This window comes from Lemur catta, chromosome 10 (genome assembly GCF_020740605.2).
Source record: "Lemur catta isolate mLemCat1 chromosome 10, mLemCat1.pri, whole genome shotgun sequence".
Classification (NCBI taxonomy): domain Eukaryota; kingdom Metazoa; phylum Chordata; class Mammalia; order Primates; family Lemuridae; genus Lemur; species Lemur catta.
In genome coordinates this window covers 50,362,129-50,381,266 of record NC_059137.1, presented here as the reverse complement: position 1 = coordinate 50,381,266, position 19,138 = coordinate 50,362,129, and the positions used below count along the sequence as shown (strand labels likewise).

The 19,138-nt window shown below is 33.7% G+C and overlaps 1 protein-coding gene across 1 annotated transcript in view; it reads left to right on the top strand.

Annotated features, from left to right (window-relative positions):
- CNTLN (centlein) overlaps positions 1-19,138 on the top strand; it is a 284,413-nt gene that overhangs the window by 141,465 nt on the left and 123,810 nt on the right. Inside the window, exon 13 of the mRNA XM_045562693.1 lies at positions 17,261-17,361. Coding sequence (XP_045418649.1) covers positions 17,261-17,361 — 101 coding nt within the window. The remainder of the gene's footprint in view (positions 1-17,260; positions 17,362-19,138) is intronic.

The window sequence follows — 19,138 nt, the reverse complement described above, 5'->3', positions numbered from 1 at the left end:
AATGCAATGGAGGTATTTTTGTCCTTTCTTCTGTTATTTCTTCATTGCTAATCTTCCAAGTTTCTTCTTTTATCATTTTCTTTCAGTTTGAAGAACTTCTTTTAGAATTCTTTAGGGTAAGTTGTCTGGCAACAAATTCCCTGTTTGTTCTCATTTAAAATGTCTTGATTTTACTTTCATTACTGAAAGATATTTTCATTGGACATAGAATTCTAGGTTAGCAATTCTTTTCTTCAGCACTTGAAAAATGTGCCACTTCCATCTGGCCTACAGATGAAAAATACACTGCTTGAATTTTTGTTCTGCTATAGGTAATATATCGCTTTCCCTACCTGCTTTTAATCATTTTTCCTTTTTCTTTACCTTTCAGAAGTTTGATTATAACATGTCTCAGCATGGATTTCTTTGAGTTTATCCTATTTGGGATTTGATCAGCCTCTTGAATTTTTTGGTTTGTGCCTTTTGACAAATTTGGGAAGTTTTGGTCATTATTTCTTTAAATACTTTATTGAGCCCCACATTCCTCTTCTCCTTTCAGGACTCTAATGACATGAATGTTATATCTTTTCTTATTGTCCTACAAGTCCCTGAGGCTCTGTTCAATTTATTTTTCAATGTAGTATTTTCTCTCTGTTATGCAGATTGGATAATTTCTGTTGTCTTCAAATTTACTGATTCTCCTCTCTCATCTGCTATTGAGCTCATAGAGTGAGTTTTTTATTTTAGTTATTGTAATTTTTAGTTCTAAAATGTCCCTTTGATTCTTCTTTATATAGCCTGCATACTTGCTTAGAGTTTCTATTTGATTTGTTTTAACAGTGTCCATAATTGTTTCTTGGAGCATTTTAATCACAGCTGCTTTAAAATCCTTGTCAAGAAATTCTGAGATATGCATTATATCTTGGTGGTGGCATCCCTTGGTTATAATTTCTCCTTCATGTTAAGATTTTCCTGGTTCTTGGTATGATGATTGATTTTTTTTATTGTTTCTTTGACGTTTGGAGTACAGATTCTCCCTGACTTGCAGTGGGGTTATGTTCTGGTAACCCCATCACAAATTGAAAATGCATTTAATACATGTAACCTGCCAAACATCATAGCTTAGCCTAGCCTCCCTTAAATGTGCTTGGAACACTTACATTAGTGTATAATTGGGCAAAGTCATCTAACACAAAGCCTATATTATAATAAAATGTTGAATATCTTATGTACGTACATTGCTAGCCCAGGAAAAGATCAAAGTTCAAAATTTGAATATGTCAAAATTGTGACAATTGTGTACCATTCTAAAGTTGAAAAATTGTAAGTAGAAAGAACCATTGTAAGTCGAGGACTGTCTGTGTTATGTTTTGAGTCTTTAGATCTTGTTTAAACTTTTGATTTTAACAGGCCTCAGATGACATCATACCTGAGGGGGAGGGTCACCTCATTACTGCTAGGAAGAGGTGGGAGTCTTACCTTTTTTTTTTTTTTTTAAAGAGACAGGTTCTCTCTTTGTTGCCCTGGCTGGCCTCAAACTCCTGGGCTGAAGTGATCCTTCTCCCACAAGCTTCCTGAGTAGCTGGCCCATACCACCATGCCTGGCTTTTTCCCCATTACCTCTTAACTCTACCTCTGCTGATAATACATTGAAGAGGGTGTGAAGGGGTTACTGCTTGGTGTTGGTGAAAGACCAGACTTCTTACTCTGCTTTCATTGACAGAGCATGGCTATATTCTGTTTTGTTTGTTTTGTTTCCCCACCCCCCCACTGGTTTATGGCTGGAGTAGGGCAACCATGGTCAGCATGATTTTTGTTCTACTTATTCACCCTTTTGCTGGTCCTTTGGCTAGAGAGCAGGCTTCCTTGAAGCTTCTTTGTGTTCATTGGCATTTCTGGGTTGTGCATTTCTCTAGTACCTAGTTTGGAATTTTTAGGAGGAATGAAGAAAACCCAATTCCTCTAGTATTGTTCTTGTACTCCTGAAGGTCCCTATTGTGTTCTTCTTCTTCCCACCCTTCAGAGTCTTATGTTTGTTTTGTGCATTTTTTTAATGGTTTTTTTTTAGCTTAATTAGCAGAGGAATAGACATAAAAACATCTCTATTCCTTCTTGGGGAACCAGAAGTTTCGGCTTTTTTTACTATGGGCCAGGCATTCTTATTTTTGTGTCATACATTAACATCTAGTTTAATACTCAGTCTTAACTATTTAAGGAATAAGATTTACCACCCATTTCTGCATTAATAAGTATCTTTTATATTTAAGGATAGAATCCATGAAAGAAGATGTACTACTAATACTGCTTTTAAACGAAATTTAAGTAGTTCTTCCAAATCTAATCTTAAACATTAACTTTTCAAGACCTTAATAAAGCATTGTGTGGCAACTCTACGTCAGCTTAAAAATATGATGCTACCACTGACCAAAATTAAACTGTTTTTACCATTGAGTATGGTCACAAATATTAGTTGATGCAGTAGTAAAGGAATCTGAGGACTTGGAAATTTTGCATGGAATGTAGTTCCTATAATATTTTATTTGGATTTATGAAGTTTATCTACTTATTATATCATAACTGTATTTTAACAAAAAAAACAAGAATTTAGCAATCTATGAACTGATAAATTGGCTGCTTCCTTCAGTATTTATCTAATAAGCATTAATATATTCATTTATTCATTCATTCAGTAGTAATTCAGAGCCTGGCAGTAAACTAGGGGCTGAATATACAGTGGTGTACTGAAGATTAATAGTGTCAAACTCTAAGGTTTAGTGTAGGGGTACCTGCCATATGCCAGTGAGGTGAAGCCATCCTTTGGATGTCAGATAATAAGAGGCCAGGAAGCTTTCAGAAATACCAGTGGTCTCACTCAGCTTTCTTGCTTAGTTGAAGTTGTTGCCTTACCGATGATAAATTAGATTTAGGAACTAACAAAGTCCAATATTATGTTAACATTATCCCAAATGAAAGCATTCATATAAAAATATTTGTGTATATTATTTTTGAATAGTGATATAAAACTATAAAAGGAGGCTCAAGTGCAGCAGGAAATTAAGCTTTTCTAATCCAGCAAATTACACCTTACACATTGTGAACCACAGCTGCATGTCCTTGCTAGGAATCCTAGGTGTGCTGAGATTCACTGTATGTTTTCTGTATCCTTGGCTAAATAAATCAAGGACTTGTAGTGTTTTGGTAATTTTTGTCTTTTTATACTAATCTCCACCCTATAAAAAATGCTGCACTGGGCACTCTTCTAGACACGGACAGGTAAACAAAGAGAAATAGTATGTTACCCTTTTTATCAGGTCCTCACAACTTAGCAGGGAAGACAGGCAAAAGTGTGATTAAAACAATAATAAGAGAATAGTAGTGACATACAGCAGGAAAATTCTATTCTGCTTGTGAGTGGAGAAAAGAGCTGAAGCAAAGCTTAAAGATAAATGGTGGTGATTCTTTAGCTGAATATTATAAACTAAGAGCTAAATCATCATGCGGTAACTGCAGTGGAATCCTATATGCTATGGCAATGAGTTTTGGGTTCCTTCAGTGTATAAAGTGGAATGTGGGTATTATGTAATTACAATTATTTTACAGCAATGATGATATAATGTAGAATGTGGAAAGGCTAGTAGCTGTGATACTAGGTAAGGGATACCATTTAAATCTAACATGAGGGCCTGAATTAAAGCAGTAAGAGACATTAAAAAGATATAACTATCTGTGTGTGATAATAAAATATACAAACTAAAATCAAACATCTATAGTTTTTCTTTACTTCTGTTGATTCTCCCATCTTTTTGGGGAAGGTACAGGTAAACTTTGTATTTTGACTTTATCAATTCTAGTCTTAGAGAAATACATTTGTTTCTGAATAGATCTTTTATCTTTACAACCCTAATTTAATTGCCCTTTCTTAGCAGTTTCACTGATCTCCCTCCAACCCATACTTACCTATTTATATGTATGAAAAATTCTTGTACATAATTTAAACTAATTATAAAATATTTACCCAAATGTGTTATGATCATTGTGATATTCATCCTGATTCTGATTGTAGTAGCAATAAAGTGGAACATAAATAAGAAAAAAAAACCCAATAAATTGATTGTTTATTATACCAGGTCTGTTCTGATGTAATGATTTGTCCAAGTAAATAAAATTGTTAGTACTTCTGATATTTATAAACCATAGAATAGAATAAATAGCAAATTTAAGAATATGTGTGGGGAATAAAAAATAACAACTGTGAATTATCAATGTATCAGTCAGCTCTATGGATATAATAAAATGCCATAGACTGGGTGGCTTAAACAACCGACATTTATTTCTCACAGTCTGGAGGCTGGGAAGTGTAAGATCAAGGTGCTTATGGGTTAGGTTCCTATTGAAGGTCCTCCTTCTGGCTTGCAGATGGCCGTCTTCTCACTGTGTCATCACATTTTGGAGAGAGAGACACTAATCACATCATGAAGACTTTCTTCTAACCCTAATTACCTCTCAAAGACCCCATCTCCAAATGCTGTCACATTAGGGGTTAGAGTTTCAGCATATGAATTTTGGGGAGACTTAGTTCAGTCCATAACAATCAATCATGTAGACTCTGATTTGTTAAGAATAGTTAAATCAAGGGCATTCAATCTAGGTAAACCATTCAATAACCAGGAATTAACCAAAGGATACTTCTCATATTGTTGGAATTCTCACCAGTATTAGAAAAAATTGTTGACACACACTTTAAAACACATTTTTCTCTTCAGCTTTCTGTGACCATTCTCTTTTGGTTTTGTCTCTGTATCTGTGGCCACTTCTTTACATTGTCCTTTGCCAGCTCTTTCTGCTGAAATCAGCTGTTTACTGTTGTAGTATTTTTGGACTTTGTGATAGACATTCTCTGTACTTAATTTGTATAGTCTCCTACAACAGTTTTATCTACTCCTATGATTTCAGTCATTATCTCTTGCCAGTTAACTTTCATATTTTTAGCATAGACCCACCTCTCTTTCTGAACTGCAGCTAAGTATATCCAAATGCCTACACAGCATCTTCTCTTATATGTCTAACTCAGATTCAACATGTCTAAAACCAAATTCATGATCTCCTCCAAATTAACTCCTTCTCTAGAACTGTAAAGTTCAGATGGCATTTTTGATTTATCAGTTTGATCAAACTAGAAACCTAAGATGTTGTAATGGATTTATCATTTTCTGACCTCCTCATTAAAGTCCATACCAAGTCTTAAGATATTGCTACACAAATATCTCTAGAATATATTTATTTATTTCCATCATTACTAGTAATGCCCTTATACAGACCACCATCACTTCTTCCCTGTTCTATTAATAGAATAAACTTATAAATATCCACATCTGCTCTTATGCCTTCAAATAATCTTTTTTCCACCAATGCTGTAGTGTGATCTTTTAAAATACAATTCTGAGCATGTTTCTTCTCTGTTTCAAAATCTTTGCTATCTTTCTTTTGCTCTTAAAATAAAAGCTGAATTCTTCATATTAATATAACACACTTGAATGTCAGACCCCTATTTACCATTCCTGCTTTCACTTTTGTTTCACATCTAAAAATAGGTATGAGAATGCAAAATATTTGCAAAGAATTACTAATGTTTTTTCTAATTAATGCTGAGAATCCTGGTTAGTGAGTCAGTGAAGGGAGTTAGTGCTAGAGGTCAGTGGAAAAGATTTATAATTCATAATCAAAAACTTCAATTTTATTTTATAAAAGTAGGGAATTTTACCCTATGTATTATAACTAGATATAGTCTTTATTTCAATGATATTTTGGTCATTTTTACTTAATGGTTAAGTAATCTGCAGATCAGTGGCATAACCCAGGTTAGAGTACTTTCTTCTTCTTTCTTGGGGTAAGTTTTAAATATATGTAGGCCATAGGTTGAAATAATATTTGATAAAACTCAATAATAATGGCTTAAGGAGCTAAAATAAAAATACTATCTTAGAAAAGTTCAGCCATTTTTTTTCCCTCTGCAAAGCAAGACTCTTGACCTTCTCAATCAAGAATATCATTTTTTTGGTATGTAGAAATGAAGATTTTACATTCTAAAAGGTGGAAATAAAATTCTTAGCAAAAAATGCCTGCCAATGAGGACGTATTTTGGAAACAAATGTATTTTGGGGTTATCACTAATAATATATGAATTACATATTAGTTTTATTTAAAAGCATATAACTCAGTGACATTTAGTACATTCACAATGTTGTGCAGCCAGGACCTTTAATTCCAAAGCATTTTCATCACCCCCAGAGGAGACACCATACCCACCTCCCCATTTTCCCCTTCCCCTGGCTCCTGGCAACAGTAATCTGCTTTCTGTTGCTATGGATTTACCTATTCTGAATATTTCATGTAAATAAAATCATACAATATGTGACTTGTGCCTGGCTTTTTTCACTTCGCATTGTGTTTTCAAGATTCATCTACATTGTAGCATGTATCAGTAACTTCATTACTGTTTATGGCTGAATAATTTTCCATTGTATGTATATACCACAATTGTTTATCCATTCATCCATTGGTGGACATTATACCTTTTAGCTATTCTGAATAGTGCCACTATGAACGTTTGTATACAAATACTTGTTTGAATACCTGTTTTCAATTCTTTTGGATATATACCTGTGAGTGGAATTTGCAGAGCATATAGTAATTCTGTGTTTAATTTTTTAAGGAACTGCCAGACTGTTTTCACAGTGGCTATACCATTTTATATTCCTAGCAGTCAGTGAGGGTTCTAGTTTCCCCATATCCTCATCGACACTTGTTACTGTCTTGTTTTTATTTTTGTTTTTATTATGGCCAAGCTAGTGGTTATGACGTGGCATCTCATTGTGATTTTTATTTGCATTTTAATAATGAATAATGACACTGAGCATCTTTGTATGTGTTTCTTTGGCCATTTCTTTATCTTCTTTGGAGAAGTATCAGTTCAAGTCCTTTGCTCATTTTGAAAATTGAGTTATTTGTTTTTTTGTTGTTGACATGTAATAGTTCTTTACGTTTGGATACTAGACATTTGCAAAAATTTTTTCCCATTTCATGTGTTGTCTTTTTTCTTTCTTGGTAGTGTCCTTTGATGCACAAAAGTTTTAAATTTGATGAAGTCCAATTTATCTCTTTCCTTGTTGTTGCTCATGCTTTTGGTGTCGTATCTAAGAATCCATCTCCAAATCCACGGTCACAAAGGTTTACCCTCATGTTTTCCTCTTGTTGTTTTATAGTTTTAACTCTTATATCTAAGTCTTTCATCCACTTTGAGTTAAGTTTTTATATGTGCTGTGAAGTAGGGGGTGCAGTTTCATTTTTTGCACGTGAATATCCAGTTGTCCCACATATCATTTTTTAAAGTTTTGAAAAACAGGCTGTATGATTATTATATGTAAGAATTAATGAGATTAATTAGTAAGATGAGAACTTAAATGTATCTGTGCTTAAGAAATTAGTCCAACAGCAAAGAGCACAGGCTATTATGAGCAAGAGCAAATCAGAATATAAGTTCTGAGATATCAGTTTAATCAAAAGTTGTACAAGTTTTTTTTTTTTTGTCAGGGTCTATTGGAAAGAAAGGCAATGGATTTCAAGACTATGTGGCAACAGACTTTGAATCTCATTTACTTTATGACTGAGAATCAGGGACAAGAAATTCATACACTAAGTTTGGAGCTCAGAGCAGGTAAACATCTATTATGTATCACTAGGTAAGAGTGGGAAGTTTCAGAAAAAGATTAGCCTAAAACCTATTCATTGCTAAGTTAGAGCCCTGTAGCCTATGTTCCTTATATTCTTCTTTTCTGTCTCTAGTATGCTTCCGAGTATGAGGCAACATGAGGCCTATAGATGACTTTTGAGTAGTCCCTTATGATGCTGTTAAACTACTGGGGCCTGGAAGCAAACAAACCATTATAGCTAAGTAAATAATATGTGTGAAAAATTCTTTTAAACTATGGAGTTTTATAATAGTAGTTACATATTATTGAATCAGTGTGATCATTTGTGGTGCTTGTGCTTTCATTAATTACTGCAATAAATATGCTCAGCACGAGAAGTAAAATACTGAGCATAATGTACATGGCTCTAGGCATCACATGGCTTCAGTTTATTGGAGAACACAAATAGTAATCAATATGTATGCAAATATGTAATTAAAAACTGTGATTAATATGAAGATAAAGCTCTTCTATGCATTTCTATTTTTATGTTTTTCCTTTATTCTTTCCCCTTTTTTCCCTCTTTCCTGCCCTTTCCATTTGTCTAAGATATAGAAATGATTTATCCATTTGTTTGCTGTATTGTGTGTGTGTGTGTGTGTGTGTGTATGTTTATGTGTATTTAAATATATAGTTAAATTGTGGTAAACTATACATGTTATAAAATTTATAATTTTGACTTTTTTTTGAGGATGATAATAGCAAACAATATTTACTGTGTGTTTACCATGTGACATGCACTGATCTAAGCACTTTATTTTTTTATTTTTTGATTCTTTTTTTTGAGCATTTTTAGATGTACAGTTAAGTAGCGTTTAAGTATACTCACACTGTTATACTACCATCACCACCACCATCTTCAAAACCTTTTCATCTTCTCAAATTGAAACTCAATGCCCGTTAAACAATAACTCCCCATTCCTCACTTCCCCTAACCCCTGTCTCTTTCTGCTTTCTATCTCTATCAGTTTGCCTATTCTAGGTGCCTCATATAAGTGGAATCATACAATATTTGTCTTTCTGTGTCTGGCTTATTTCATTTATCATAATGTCTTCAAGCTTATCCACATTATAGTAAGTGTCAGAATTTCCTTCCTTTGTAAGGCTGAATGATATTCCATTATATGTATAAACCACATTTTGTTTAGTCATCATTGATTTTGGGGTTGTTTCCACCTTTTGCTATTATAGTTTTGATTTGTATTTTAATTTGTGTTTTCATGTATAGTCAACAATATTGGTGGTTAATAAAAAAATATTACTTTGTATCCATATTCAGACATTTCACTAGTGTAAATGGTAAGTATATTTTGGAGTTTTATAAATTTTTTGTTTTTGAGACAAAGTCTTGCTTGGTTGCCTGGCCTAAAGTGTAGTGGCATCATCATAGCTCACTGCAACCTCAAACTCCTGGGCTGAAGGGATCCTCCTGCCTCAGCCTCCCAAGTAGCTGGGACTGTGGGCACACATCACTATGCCCCACAAACTTTTTTTATCTTAGGTATAGATGAGGTCTCACTATGTTGCTTAGGCTGGTCTCCATCTCCTGGGCTCAAGCAGTCCTCCCTCTCAGCCTCCCAATTGCTAGATTATTTCATAACTCTTGAGATTAATTTTAGTGTTGCTTCCTTAAGTTATTTTCAAAAAATTAAGACCATATTTGTATGATATTTATTTTTTGAGGCCACACATATAGTATTTTAAATTTATTTGCTGTTTTAATTTGTTTTCACACATTTGGGGCACTATATATGTGGTATTTTAAAAATTACTTAAAGGATTATATTGGAAAATATTAAGTGTTGTAATCATTTGATTTTTTTAAAAAGATATCAAAGTTTCTTTCTGTAAGTGTGTTTTATCACATTAGCTCTGTCTATTTTACATTTTTTCTTTAAAGAAAATAATACTATCAACAATGATGTTGGGTTTGAACATGTAAACTGAATGCTAATGACTATATGTAAACAGCAAAATTTATTGTGAATGATACAAGAAGCTGATACAAAGTGATTATTCCAAAAACTGCTTCAGGATTTAGAATACCTTGTTTTCAGTGTGGATTACTTGCTTCTTAAGAAACTTTGTTCTTATGCAATGAATAGTTACATATATCATCAAATGTAGGAATGTTGTAGGCAAAGTTATCTTCAGATGTAAAAAGACATTAAATTTGGTAATATATTTCTAAATATGTGTAATTCTGTCTAAGGAATATAAAAACCCTTGAGAGAAAAATTTTACTTTGAAATAGAATCTTAGGATTTTTTTAAAACGAAGTGAAGCAGGATACATAAATAAGGATATTCATTGCAGCAGTTTGGTAATAGTGATGAATTAGAAGCAATCTAAACCTCTGATAGTAGCTGATATAAATACATTGTGATATATTGATATAATGCAATACTCTAATGCATTTAACATGCATGAACTAGATCTATACTTATCAAGATGGAAATGCCTCAAAAGCAAGAGTTGAGTTAGATTTAAAAGAAGAAAGTTGAATAATAGTATGTATACTATGGTACATTTTGTAAAAACATAAAATTTTTAGAAATCATAAAATGATACTATATTTTTGTGGATATGTATGTGTATATACACACAGATATCCACAACATACAGTTATATATGACTATATATACACATACGCACACATATATAGTATTAAAACATGGACCAGAAAGGTACCCACCAAATTTAAGAACTGATTGCTTCCAGAGAGGAAAGAAAGGTGGAATATTGTATGAGGCAATACTATTTACAGATAATTTTATGTTTTTTCTCAAAAATAAAAGTGATGAATTAAATAGTGTTAGTGTGTTTAAATCTAATTGGTTGTTACATTAATGGTGGTTATATTTTTCTCCATAATTTTTTAATATTTGAAATATGCCTTCTATTTGTACGTATGTACTCAAAGACCTAAAAATTTCACTTCTAGTTACAAACACTAAAGGGAGTCTTATATATGAGCATATATACAAGGATGTTCCCCACAGCATTGTTTATAATTATGAAAATTTGGGGCTGAGTGTGATGGCTCATGCCTATAATCCTAACACTCTGGGAGGCCGAGGCGGGAGGATTGCTCGAGGTCAGGAGTTCAAGACCAGCCTGAGCAAGAGCGAGACCCCATCTCTACTAAAAAATAGAAAGAAATTATCTGGACAACTAAAAATATATAGAAAAAATTAGCCGGGCGTGGTGGCATATGCCTGTAGTGCCAACTACTCGGGAGACTGAGGCAGGAACATTGCTTAAGCCCAGGAGTTTGAGGTTGTTGTGAGCTAGGCTGACGCCACGGCACTCTAGCCAGGGCAAAAGAGCGAGACTCTGTCTCCAAAAAAAAAAAAGAAAATTTGGAAACAACCAGAAGAGCAGATGATATAACTATATAGCTAAACATTCTAAGAACTTCAATTTTTAAAAACCCCAGTTACATTAATAGAATATTTCACCTCACACCAAACCCAAAAGTCAATTCTAGATTGATTGCAGTTCTAAATGTGAAAGGTTAAGCAATAAAGCCTTTAAGGGAAAACATAGAACACCTTTGTGACTTTGTACTAGGCAATGATTTTTAAACCAGACATAAAAAGGGCTAATAAACTAAAAATTGATAAATTGGACTGTGCTATAGTTTGGATATTTGACCCTCCAAACCTCATGTTGCATTTTGATCCCCAGTGTTGTAGGTAGGGTTGAATGGAAGGAGTTTGGATCACTGGGCAGATCCCTCATAAATAGCTTGATGCCATTTTTATTTTTTGCTCTGTAAACTCTTTGTAAAGGGGAGTTCCCTCCAGAGCTGGTTGTTAAAAAGAGCCTGGCACCTCCTCCTCTCACCTTGTAATCTCTACATGCCTGCTCACCTTCACCTTCTGCTATCAGTGGAAGTTTCCTGAGGCCCTCACCAGAAGCAGATGCTGGCCCCATGCTTCCTGGACAGCCTACAGAATGTCGAGCTGCCTAAACCTCTTTTCTTTATAAATTACTCAGCTTCAGGTATCCCCTTATAGCAACACAAATGGACTAAAACAGACTGTATTAAGAACTTCTATTCATTGAAAGATACCATTAAATGAATTAAATGGCAACTGTCAAGCTGAGAAAAGATACTTGCATTATACATGTTAGCCAAGGTATCCAGAATATATGAAGAATTCCTCTGAATAAATAAGAAAAGGACAGTCAACCTAGTAGAAAAATGAGCAAAACCTTGAACAGATGTTTCACAAGAGAGGACATCTAAATGGCCAATAAATATATGAAAAGTCCTCAACTTGATTTGTCTTCTTTTTTTCTAGCTTTAATTGGAAGCTTACATCATTATAGATTTTTCTTCTTTTGTAATATAAGTATTATATATAACACATAGATATTCATCTAAGCATTGCTTTTGCTGCACCTTACAAACTTTGAAATGTGTTTTTATTTTTTATTAAGTTCAAAATATTTTGTAATTATTCTTGGATTCTTCTTCAAAAGAAGAAATATTTAGAAGTGTTAAAGAAAAAAAAAAGACTCGGTGATACTTATTAACGTACAGTAAGAAAGAATTTATTCAGGACTATCATGATAGATAGAGAGGGAACACTACAGTGGGATTTTGCAGCTGGCGAGAAGAGTGGATTCAACACCTAATGCAGCGTGGGCAAATGGGAATTATGGCCAAGTAGCAGAGTGGGTGTTAGTGAATGGAAAATTACCAAGAGGAAACATCAGGGATAAGGAAGATTCTGACTAAACTGACCTAATAGGATTTTTCCTAAAGTCAGGCCAGGGTGATGACCTGGGGGGTGGTGGAGGATAAGGAATCCAATCTCATGTCAAGGGTGATCAGATATTTGGAGTGGGGGGGGTTCTTGCTAAACTGGCTTAGCAGAATTCTTTGTTAAAACTGGATTTTACAAGGGGTGCACAGATAGGCCTAGGAGAATACTCAGGAACCTGACTAAAGTTTGGTTAAGCAGAGATTCTAGTTTAAATATTTTCAGGTTTTCAAAAACACCTTGTTAGCACAGGTTTAGGGTATTATTTACCAGAGGCTTATTTATCTCTACTCATGATGACCCTTCTGGGTTCTCTACTGAATGCCATGGTGTTCAACAAAGATTCTCTCCTCTCTGGCTGGTCACGACTCAAATGTATTCCAATCCTGTGTGAGCTCTCAGAATACTTCTGTTTATAGTTCCTGTTTTTCTTTGTCTTGCCTTGTTGTGTTTCATACTATGCATATGCAACAAAATATTTACCCACAGATTCAAAGGAATTCTTATGCAGATTTCTGTAGCTCTTTTTCATTGTAGCTTCCTCCTCTCTGAGTACTGGGCTTCACAAATTGCAGCTGTTTTAGACTTCTCTTTTGCTTCAGTTCAGTGATACTCACACGTTCTTCCTGGGACCCTGTACCTGAATCATGGTCTGGAAAGTGCCTCCAGGCAGAAATCTGTGCTACCATTGGGGGCCCTCTTTGTTTATTTGCTTTGTGTCACGAGTCACAGTTCTGTGTTGCCTATCGTCCAATGTCCGAATACAGTTGTTTTGTATCATTTGTCTAGTGAGAAATAGATTTGAAATGGGGGTCTTCATACCAGAGTATCAGAAACACCATAATTAGTGGGTAGTAAATCAGAGTCGGTAGTTAATGCTCATCCTGCTCTGCGGTGCCAGGGCTCTGACTCTTTCAGCCCCTCCCCCCAAAAACCCATTATGATGTGGTTGGTTGGTGCTTAGTTTGAATCAAGAACAAGGTAGGCCCTGGTGTCTATAAATGTTTCTAATTAAAGGCCAGGCATGATGGCTCACACCTATAATCTCAGCACTTTGGGAGGCTGAGGTGGAGGATTGCTTGAGGCCAGGAATTTGAGACCCACCTGGGTAACATAGCAAGACACTGTCTCTACAAAAATAAAAAATAAAAAAATCGGCTGGGCATGGTGGCATGATCCTATAGTCCCACCTACTCAGGAGGCTGAGGCTTGAAAATTGCTGAAGCCCAGAAGTTCCAGGCTGCAGTGAGCTATGATCATGCCATTGCATTCCTGCCTGGGTGACAGAGCAAGACATCATCTCTAAAAATATCTATATCTATTTCTTATATATATATATATTTTTATTTCAGCTCATCATGGGGGTACATAAGTTCAGGTTATATACATTGACCGTGTCCCGCCTATCCCCCTGAGTGAGAGCCTCAAGCGTGTCCATTCTCCAGACAGTGCGCCTGGCACTCACCATGTAGTCATACCTCCATCTCCTCCCCCCACCCCCAACCTCCCCGAGTCCGCACCTTCAAGTATGACCATTCCCCAGACGGTGCGCAGTGCACTCATCATGTAATCATGTAGGCATACACCCATCCCCCCCCCACCATCTCAGTCTGATATCCAATTGGTATCCTTCCCCCATGTGCATTTAGGTGATGATCAGGGAAACCAATTACCTGGTGAGTACATGTGATGCTTGTTTTTCCATTCTTTGGATACTTCACTTAATATAATGGGTTCCAGTTCTCTCCAGGAGAACCAAAGAGATGTCGTATCACCGTTATTTCTTATAGCTGAGTATTTCTTATTAAAAGTAGGGACTGTGTAGGTTCTTTATAAAAGGAACAAGCAGTAAGTATGAAATATCTTTCAAGAAGCGAGAAATAACATTTCTAACAACAGCAGCACTGTGTTCTGCTGGGCTAGTGATCTAGCCAAGGAAAGCTAAGTCGAGATAAGTTACATCTGCTTTTTGTTTGTGGAGCCATTCTGCTTCAGTATGTTCCATGTTCTTAGCTAAACAAATTGGGAACTTAACCCAAACTTAATTACTGTGCGGTTGAATGTATGTGTGTACATGTGTGTGTGTTCCTCCTATCATTCTATAATGGACCTGGGAAGCTACCAGGGTCCCAATTTTTAAAATCCTTGTGTATGTGTATTTATGATTATATGAACAAAAAATATATACATCAGACTGGAAACATCAGTGTTTTCAAGAAGTAAACTGAGGGAAAGCAGAGACTACATATATTTTATTTTATATACCTTTTTATCATTTGAATTTATTATAATTTTATTTTTATAATATTGAGTGTATCAAAAGATTAGAACTAATATATTTTTGTGGTAAATCATCTTTGATAATTATGTAATGACCATCTTTATCCTAATATTTTTTCTTAGTGTATTTTTTTATGTTCCTTTTTAAAAATGATTTTCTTGCCTTTGATTTGATTAGTTACTTTTTTTTTAATTTCGTTTTTGACCTCCTCAGATTTGTAAATTTTATATTTGTTTTCCATTCTTCAAATAATTATTCTTGATATTTAACATACATCATTTATTTGACAAGGTCTAAAGTTCGTCAGTACCTCTACACTCCTACAACAACACAGGACCTTAAAATTCTTTAACATTGATCTCTCCCTTTGTCTTATATCATTTTGTTGTTGAGAATTTTAATTCTACTTTATTTTAGCTCTGTCTTCATTTAGGTATTGTTATGATTACTTTACATACTAAATGTTTATTTACTTCCACGTACACATTTTCCAGTGCCTTTCAACATTATTGTCTATTTTATTTTATACCTTTTAAGGATTTTTTTCCCCTCCCTAAAATGTATTCTTTAATAGTTCTTTCATCTAGGATCTGTGAGTGGTAAACCTTGGCATGTGGAAAGATATTACTTACTTTCCTTCTGGCTTTTCTTGTTGATATAAGTCTGAAGTTTTTCTAAAGTTCTTTATTTGTTAGAGATTTTTTTCTTCTCAATCTGATTGATTTAAAGATTGTCTCTCATTGGTGTCCTACAGTTTCACTGTGATGTTTCTAAGTGTGTGTATAGTTTTATTTATTGTGATTACAATTTTTGATACTCTCTTAATCTGTTAATTCATATTTTCATCAGTTCCCAAATCTTCAGCTATTGTATTTTGACTATTGTCTCCCTACACCTCCCCCTTCTCTCAGTTCTCTCATACAATAATTTCTGCTGGATGCTTTCTAGACTTCTCATTCCAACATACTTTATATACCTCTGCTGTTTTGCTTACTTTGTCTCCTTGTATTGTCTTCCACTTTATCAATTTTCATTAGCTTTTTCCACATGCTACTTAATACATTCATTGAGGTTATAATTTCAATTATTATGTTATTGTTATTAATTTTTGCTGTTTAGTATTTCTAGATATATAATTTGGTTCTTTTTCTTATCTATCTATCTTTATTTACTTATTGACTTATTTGAGATGAAGTCTTACTCTGTCACCCAAGCTGAAGTGCAGTGGCACAATCATAGCTCCCTGTAACCTAGAACTCCTGGGCTCAAGTGATCCTTCGCCTCAGCCTCCCAAGTAACTGGGACTCCAGGTGCACACCACCACTCCCAGTTAATTTTTGTTTTTGTTTGTTTGTAGAGACAGTCTCTGTATGTTGCCCAAACTTGTTATCTTTTATTTAATAACCCCTTGTTCTTTTTTTATAAATGTTTATCACTGCTTTATCTTTAAAAAAAACATTTTAAAAACTAATTGCAAAAATGAGTTGAATTGTTCTATTACCTCTATTTTCTTGTACATTCTCCCATTTTGGTCACAGTAATAGGTATGCTGTCATTCATGGCTTTGAACTTATTTTATGTTTATTCTTATGTTCAAGGTTGACTTCTTTGAGAATTATTTTCTGTAGTAGTTTTTCTCTATTCATATTCTCAGTTGTGGAAGCCTCTCTTTAGGGATGATTGTGTCTGCCTGAATTCTCCAGTGTACACTGGCCATATACCAGTTTTTATATTACTGTTGATTCTTCATGTTTCTGCCAATGTATATGGCTCAATTTTGAACCTAATATTATAGTCTTAGGATTCTAATATTATGTGGTTGACTCAGTCCTGCCCTCAGAGGAGGAAGGGAGGGCTAATTTAATGGAACCCTAACCCAATAAGCTCAGATATTCAAGTTTTCATTCAGCAAAATTTTTTCTCCCAGCTTTCCGTAGTTAGGTCAGTTTTGGCTCTCAGCCATGTATGGTCTTGGGTTTAAACATCCATCCCCACTCAGGTTTCACAGCCTGAAGTCCTGCTGGACAGTGTTTGATCCAGGTCAAATACTCACCATAGTAGCTCAATGCCATTTTACTGATAAGAATTCTTTGCCTTTATTGGACATCTAGAGATTTACCATCCTTGCTTTCAGTGGTATGTATTAACATTTTTATTACTATTTTACCTAGCATATTTGTGTTAGAAAGTGGTCAAGCAACTCAATACATGATTTTTTAAATCATATGGTCTGTAATTTAAGTGTTTCACGTGTTTATGGAGATAAAGTTAACAAATCACTTACTTACATCTTATTTTCAAGATCCTCATTAAAATTCAATTGTAACTTTTAGGATTTATGAATATTGACATATTTTTGTTTTTATTTTACTATTCTCTATTTTATATGTTTTAAAATATCTTCACTACCTCTGTTTGTTTGGTGCATTATTCTTTAACTCACATTTTAATCAATTGTTTTGCTTTAATTTTCATAGGATGAATCTTCAAGAAGAATTGGATGAACTTAAAGTACATATATCTCTTGATAAGGCAACAATACAAGAACTGAATACATGTATGGCAGAGAAAAGAGAAGGTACATTTTTTGTGCAAATAAGTGCTTAACATAGGAATTTTTTAATTACCTCATTCTTGATGTTTTAGTTTCAGTTTCTTTTAATATTTTTATCCATTTCTCCCTTTTCCCACCCCTTTACTCACTGATAACTCACAAACCTTTTCTCCCTCATGACAAAATCAGATAAGTAGAACACCTAAAAGTTACTTTTATAATTTATTAAAATTCTAAAGAGATGTTTGATAAGGAGAAAAGATATTCATTGTTATTATTCATTGATAACATTTTCTTTGTTATGTTTGTTCACAGTTTTATAGATAATACAGCCTTATGTTTAATACCTATAATTCTTTTTTTTTGACATTACATTTTTTTGGGAAATCATTTAGTTCTCATATATTTTCCTGGAATTAAAATCTCAGAGTTAGTAGGACACTTGGAAATCTTTAAATCTGCAACATCCCTAACCTCTAGCCTAACAATATTCAGTAGTAGGTAATGTCTAATTGCTCCAATTGCAAAAAGATTATTCGTTTGTTAAAAGCAAGATAACTGTATTTACCATACAACTGTAGTATCTCATTAGAAAAAGTAAATAAGGTTCACATGACAGGATTTTTTTCTTATTTAACCTGCTGCAGCCTAATTATTACCACTGTACTTTTAGGTTTTGACAATTTATACTTAATAATTAGTATTCATATGCTCCTTATCTGGGTTTTGTCCCAATTACTGTTGTTGTTCCAGTTGTTGAAACTTAGGTCACTTGTGACTTGTCAAGGCCAATATTTGAACGCCTTTATTTACAACTTTAATTTTCATCATTTTTTGAGCTTTCTTCTTTATCAGCTCCTGAAACACTTATTTTCTTGTTTTACCTCTTATTCTTGCCTAAATTTCTCTGTCTCTTCCACTGGAACTTCTTTCCATTTTCTATTTAATAATTGGAGTTCTCTAAGACTTTATCCTTGGTTTACTTTTTTAAAAATAATGACTTCATTGTTTTTAAAAAAATTATACACACTTATAAACATTCAAGCAATAAGAATAAAAAGAAGCAAAAAAAGTTCATAACCAGTTAAAAATAAAAACCTTTAATATTATCATATAACCCATCTCTTCAGTCTGACATTCTCCCAACTGAGCTATTTCAGCTGATTATAACCATCTCTTAATAGTTATATAGAAAGAAGCCTAGATAGATAAATGATATAAAGAGTATCATAAAACATGATATTTTTGACAAAAAGATTTACATTTATTTGGAACAAACTAAATAAAAAAAACAGATAAAAGCAAATGAGCTGTTACATTTTAGATAAATGTTTTATCTGCTTCAAGAGATATTAATTTCTAAAAGTTTTCTGTAATACTAAAAAGAAAGTTTACAAAAATATTGAATATGGAATTACTGCATTTTTTAAAGTATATAGTTTAATTTTGTGGGGATTTAAAATTAACATCTTGCCATTCAAGATGAAAAACCCAGCATTTTTCCAAAACATTTCTTTTTGTTTTCTCCACATCCTGAGTTTTGTTTATTAAATTATCTTTTAAGAAATTTTATCAAGGTCTATAACTTTATATATTACAACAATAATTTCCTCAGTTTTAAAGTCTTATTTCTGTATATAATGAATTCGGTAATCATCACATTTTTTAAAGCCATGACTTTTCTATTTATGAGTTCTTTATTTTGATATATTTGTTGGCTAGCCAGATATATTTGAAAGTATTTTTTCAAGAAGGAATCAAAATAGCAATATTTATAAGAGACTAGATATTTGAGAACATG